Source organism: Triticum urartu, chromosome 2A, assembly GCF_056163025.1.
Source record: "Triticum urartu cultivar PI428250 chromosome 2A, HENAU_Tu73, whole genome shotgun sequence".
Classification (NCBI taxonomy): domain Eukaryota; kingdom Viridiplantae; phylum Streptophyta; class Magnoliopsida; order Poales; family Poaceae; genus Triticum; species Triticum urartu.
Window position 1 is genome coordinate 364,695,020 of NC_141874.1, and position 6,673 is coordinate 364,701,692.

Below are 6,673 nucleotides of genomic sequence, written 5' to 3' on the forward strand. Positions count from 1 at the left end.
CTGTTCGGCATCTACTTCGAGTCTAGTTTTCTTCATGCGGCGGTAATAAATTATATGAAACTAGTAACCACTATTTTGTTTTTAGTGTTATTAGCATTAATGCATCGTGTATATATCATTTTGCTTTTTGTACATAGATCGTCCCATGCAATGTGAGGTCGGAATTCAACAAGCTGACTGGAGACTCTGTGACCTTTGAGGCTCCTTGGGGCCCCTACACTATGGAGGTCGAGAAAGGACGAAATATGACGCACGTGGGAGGAGATGGATGGGTCTGTTTCATCACCCACATGTGTATCACCGGTGGTGAGTTGATCAGCTTCTCCTTCAGAGCAGAAAGACCTAAGTTGGTCGTCATTTATGTTAACAAAGCCGAAAATGATGAAGATGATGACGACCCACTTGATGAAGCCATCGTAGCTCAAAGAATGAGGTTGAGCGAGGAGGAGGTGTGCAACCTATGGGACATCATTCCGCCACGTGCTAACTTCGTCGGGGTGCCATTCGTGACCCGCCTGACAAGTGCCATGGTTGATCGGCATATCATGGTATGTTGCATTTACTGTAGTAATTTGATGATATGCTTTATTGTTATACTTAGTGTAGAGTCCGATTGAGGGAGTCCTGGATTAGGGGGTGTTCGGGTAGCCGGACTATACCTTCAATCTCCTCCAACTCCTCCAACTCATTCTTCCTCATCTCCTCCAACTCTTGGAGGGCCTTTTGGGCTTCGGCCTTGGCAGACTTGGCAGCCTCTAGGGCCGTTGCAAGCTCGGATGCTTGCGCCTTCGACTCCAGCTCCAAACTCTCATGTTTTTTCATGAGAGCCTGCAGCTCTTGCTGCACCTCGCCGACCTGAGCCCCAAGTCTGTCTCGCTCGGTGCGCTCCGCGGCTGTTTTCTTTTCGGCCTCAGACAGCGCCTGCTTAAGGGTCGCCACCTCAGTCGTGGCCCCTACAATAAGCAGTACAATCCTGTTACTCTTTTTTGCAATCAAGCCTTTTTATAGGCACTTCTTCTGTAAGGTATTTCTTACCTTCTTCCTCCTCGAGCCGCCGCTTGGCAAGGCCGAGCTCTTGCTCGGTCCGCTCGAGGTACTGCTTCAGGACACCCACCTCCGCAGTCAGTGCGGCGGTGGATAGCAGCGAAGCCTGCATACGCATATTGACTCTTTTTTAGACTCCTACGAAATCTAATAGATCCTCTATTCGGCTTTTCTTTCTGAACGCCAAACAGAGCATCAGGGGCTACTGTCTATGCGGTAATATTTTTACATATTTTTACTTACCCCGAAGCCTGTTAGAAGGCTAGCGCAAGCTTCAGTCAGTCCGCTCTTGGCGGACTGAACCTTTTGGATCACCGTACTCATAATAGTACGGTGCCCCTCGTCGATGGAGGCGTCGTTAAGCACCTCCAGCAGATTGTCCGACACCTCCGGTTGGACGGAGGCCGCCAGCTCAGAAGGCTTGCTCCTCTTGGAAGGAGTTCGCCTACCGCGGTCCGGAACTGATTCTGGCGCGGTGTCCGGCACAAAGCCGGACTTAGAGCCCTGGGGAGCCTTATCCCCTTCACTCCTGGAGTCCGGGAGGTTGCCTTGCGGCTCCTCCGGGACCACCTCCTCCTGCCCCGGAGCTTGTCGCGACGCCACTTCGGCGTCGTCTGCAGTGCGGGGGGAGACAGCGGGCGGAACTGAGTTCACGTCCGATGAGTCCAGGGAGCCGCCCGACGATTCGTCGAATTCGGCCCGGGGCGGACTGCATAATTACATTCGACATTAGGGAAAGCCGTGCAACAAAGGAACATCATGAGTTACTCTGATATCCGAACTTACGATTTCGCCGGACGCTTGGCCCTGTTTGGCCACTCCTCTTTACCCTCTTCGGCGTTGGGGGCGTAGTCCGGCGGAGGGGTCTTCCTTTTCCTAGACCCCTCGGCCTCCCCCATTGGGGCCGCCTTCCTCTTCTCTCCTCCCTCCAATGGGGGGAGAGTTTTCTTCTTCCTCCTCCTCATTTTCGCGGGAGGAGGGCGTCTCGGACTCGTCAGATGACGAGTCCGACACCACCACGTTGCGGGCACTCTTTCGAGTCCCCGTGGTCTTCTTCTTCTTGGCCTTCTTCTCCGGCACCACATAAGGCGCCGGAACCAGCAGCTTCACTAGTAGAGCTGGGGCTGGGTCTTCGGGCAGCGGAGCCGGACAGTTAATCGGTCCGGATATCGCCCGCCAAGCCTGTCAAAGGTAAGGGAGTTTAGATCCCGCATAGAGTCAAACTATGAAAAAAGCTTAACATCCTGTAAAAGGTGTAGATGGCTTACCTCGCTAGCGTGACGCTGCGAGCTGTATCCGCGGTCCTCGGAGGCAGATGCGGGAGCCTCGGCGCCCTTGAATAGCATCTTCCAGGCGTCTTCGTTCGTCGTGTCGAAGAGCCTGCTGAGGGTTTGATGCAGCGCCGGGTTGAACTCCCATAGATTAAAATCCTGTTGTTGGCACGGGAGGATCCGGCGGACGAGCATAACCTGGATTACATTAACAAGCTGGACTGGCTTGTTCACCAGGGATTGGATGCATGTTTGCAATCCGGTCACCTCTTTTTCGTCACCCCACGACAGGCCCGTCTCCTTCCAGGACATGAGCCGCGTGGGGGGTCCGGATCGGAATTCGGGGGCTGCGGTCCATTTCAGATCGCGCGGCTCGGTGATATAAAACCACCCGGATTGCCATCCCTTTAGGGTCTCCACGAAAGAGCCCTCGAACCATAGGACGTTGGCCATCTTGCCCGCCATGGCGCCTCCGCACTCCGCCTGGCTGCCGCGCACCACCTTGGGCTTGACGTTGAAGGTCTTGAGCCAGAGGCCGAAATGAGGGCGGACGCGGAGAAAAGCCTTGCACACGACGATAAACGCCGAGATGTTGAGGATGAAGTTCGGGGCCAGATCGTGGAAATCCAGGCCGTAGTAGAACATGAGCCCTCGGACAAATGGGTGGAGTGGAAAACCCAGTCCGCGGAGGAAGTGGGGGAGAAATACTACCCTCTCATGGGGCCTTGGGGTGGGGAGAAGCTACCCCTTTTCGGGAAGCCGGTGCGCGATGTCCTTGGACAGGTATCCGGCCTTCCTTAGCTTCTTGACTTCCCTCCGTGGCGGAGGAGACCATCCACTTGCCTCCCGCTCCGGACATTGATGGAGAAGATTGAGGTGGGAAGTGCGGGCTTGGGCGCTGGAGCTCGGGTGCGCAGGAGATGGATAGGCAAAGGAGGAAGAAGGCGTAGGTAAAAAGGTGGATCCTTGTCCCCTTATATGGGCGGATGCGGTTGTGCGTCCCCACCTGCCTAGTAAAACTCGCTTGCCTCCCAAGTGCCGTGATAAGTGGCGCGGTTGCGTTACCCACGTCCGTATTGATGAGAATCCCGTAAAAGGGGGGGTACACGATCTCTGCTTTGACAAGACGTGCCAAGGAAACCGCCTCACAAAACACGCTGAGGTGGAAAAGTGAAAATGATTCGAGTAAAGGACTTGGCTGTAGTGTGATGACGCACTGCGGAATACGTCAACAGATTTGATTTGTGTTAATATTATTCTTTCTATGGCAATATGTGGAAACTTATTTTGCAGAGCCGGACACTACTCTTGGTGTTTACAATCTTCTATGAAGGACTTGGAGGAGGAACCCGCCTTGCAATGCCGAAGACAATTTGTGCGCCGGACTCGTCATCATTAAAGCCTGGTTCAGGGGCTACTGAGGGAGTCCTGGATTAGGGGGTGTTCGGGTAGCCGGACTATACCTTCAGCGGACTCCTGGACTATGAAGATACAAGATTGAAGACTTCGTCCCGTGTCTGGATGGGACTTTCCTTGGCGTGGAAGGCAAGCTTGGTGATGCGGATATTCAAGATCTCCTACCATTGTAACCGACTCTATGTAACCCTAACCCTATCCGGTGTCTATATAAGCCGGAGGGTTGTAGTCCGTAGGACATCAACTCCATATATAACAATCATACCATAGGCTAGCTTCTAGGGTTTAGCCTCCTTGATCTCGTGGTAGATCTACTCTTGTACTACCCATATCATCAATATTAATCAAGCAGGATGTAGGGTTTTACCTCCACCGAGAGGGCCCGAACCTGGGTAAAACATCGTGTTCCCTGCCTCCTGTTACCATCCGGCCTAGACGCAGAGTTCGGGACCCCCTACCCGAGATCCGCCGGTTTTGACACCGACACCGATGATATATACGCTTAGTGAATCTTATATGCTTTATTGTTATACTTAGTGTAGAGTCCGATGATATATATGCTTAGTGAATCTTATATGCTTAGTGAATCCGATGATCTATATGCTTAGTGAATCCAATGATATATATGCTTTATTGTTATACTTAGTGTAGAGTTCGATGATATATATGCTTAGTGAATCGTATATGCTTAGTGAATCCGATGATCTATATGCTTAGTGAATCCGATGATATATATGATCTATTGTTATACTTAGTGTAGAGTTCGATGATATATATGCTTAGTGAATTCGATGATCTATATGCTTAGTGAATCCGATGATATATATGCTTCATGTAGAATCCAAAGAACTGTTAATAGTGTAGAATCCATATATACTTATTAGTAGAATTCATGCTTAGTAGAAATGTAGTACTGTCTTTTGATAGTGTAGAATGTGTGAGGCTACTTATTAATTGATATGTTTTTCTTATTCAGAAATTGCCAAAGAGCCTATCTGAGAGTTGTGGTATCATGCCTGATGAAGAAGGCTCTGATGGAATACGCCTTACCACGAGGGGCTCCGTCACCACCTATGCATACGGCGTGGACACGGACGGTCGCACACACTTCAACTCGGTTGGGTGGAAGAGCTTCCTCGTCGGCAAGAATCTTCATGTTGGACAGAAAATCCTAATTACTATCAGGAACACCCACCGCCCAGGCTTGAGGATGATGATCGTCATCGATATCATCTAGAACTACATATGCATGCGTGTGGCTGCTGAACCATATATATGCTAGTATGACTACCTAGTAGACTTATCAACTATGATCTATCCATGCATTGTTGACTACTATATATGAGTTTGTGAGATTGTGTGGTTATATTAAATGTGGTGTTGTCGTTAATGTTTGTGAGATGGTTTTGTGAACTTAGTTTATTTACACTGGACTTGTCTTGATTTCCATGAATATTGCATCTGACTTCTTTTTATTATTTTTAATTTCTATTTACCTAGTTGTAGCGTGGGAAGAAAATAGGGCGCTACTACTACGTGATGATAGTAGTAGCGTTGGTAGAGAAAGAGGCGCTACTACTAAGTATTTTAGCTGCAATGCTTGTTTAGAAACGCGCTACTGTTAAATAATAGCTCTAGCGCCCTAGCAGTAGCGCGGGTGCCTGCGCTACTGGTATGTAAAAAACTAGCGCCACTAGTAAGGTTTTCTCTAGTAGTGGCGGCGGCCGCTCTGCCCAAGACGGGTGACGAGAGCAAGCGAGACAGGGGATTCCATCCCGATGTCGTGGGTCGTGGATCCTATCCCGGGGAAATCATAGGGAACGGCCCGAGAAAACCTCATGTATTCTAGCGTCCAAATGTCCAAGCACCTGGCCCGGGGCTGATTTTGCGCACGGGCTTTCCACCCAGGGAATGGCCCGGGATCCTCCAGGGATCCCCTGGCTACCAAATGAGCCCTTATTATTTGGTTTGCTTATGTACTACCTCCGTCTAGGTGAATAAGTCATTCGCGTAGTTCTAGGTCATCGATTTGTGGAATTAAATATGTGTTATATGTCATGAAAAGTATATCACTAGATTTCTACACTGATGCAGTTTCTAAATATATATATATATATTTATCATATATAATACATATTTAGGTAGTTAAATCATCGACCTAGAACTACGTGAATGACTTATTCACAAAGACGGAGGTAGTAATATGAATCTAGAGATGAACTAATACAATTTATGATGCTTTATTGATGAGATTATGTTAAAACGATGATGTTTTATTGATGGATTAATGAGTTAGTAGTTGAAATGTTGGAATGTTATGTTTTGTTGCTGAAAATATTAGTGAAGTGTCAAAATGTTGGTGGGAATGTAATATCATCAGTGCAGGCTACCTTACATACAGTCTAAGTTCAGCATGTCTTATCATATGCAGGCTACCAAACAAAGCATGTGTCATCACATGCATTTCTACCAAACAATTACGATTACATATACTAGTACTTAGGGCCTGTTTGGTTCCAAATAAGTCACCAACTTATAAGTCAAAAAGTGCCAAACAGGCCCAACTTATAAGTCACCCCAACTTATAAATCATAAGTTGCTCCATCCTAACTTAAAACTTATTGTTAGAAGGGAGAGAGAGAATTGGTGGAATAGTTGTTGTATTGCTTGAGCCTCGTGGGCATATATATAGGAGTACAATCATCTACTTGGAGTACAAGACAAGCCAGAACAAATCCTAGTCTATCTCGTCTTTCTTAATAAACATTATACTCAACAGCTCCCCCCCCCCCCGCAGTCACAACGGTAGTGACGCGGACAGTGAGACTGGAGAAGAATTCGAAGGCAAGCCGATGGACACCCTCCCACACAGTCGTAACGGTCGACGCATCGCGGAAGTCTTGGGTGGAGTAGAAACCGACGAGGTTGCTCAAGCAAGGCGG

At 48.6% G+C, this 6,673-nt stretch overlaps 1 protein-coding gene across 1 annotated transcript; it reads left to right on the forward strand.

Moving 5' to 3' along the window:
- Positions 1-245: 245 nt before the first annotated feature.
- On the forward strand, positions 246-4,968 carry LOC147985121 (uncharacterized). The gene is made up of 2 exons (XM_087539840.1): positions 246-548; positions 4,708-4,968. The coding sequence occupies exons 1-2, from the start codon at positions 246-248 to the stop codon at positions 4,966-4,968; spliced, it is 564 nt and encodes a 187-aa protein (XP_087395966.1).
- The last annotated feature ends 1,705 nt before the right edge of the window (positions 4,969-6,673 follow it).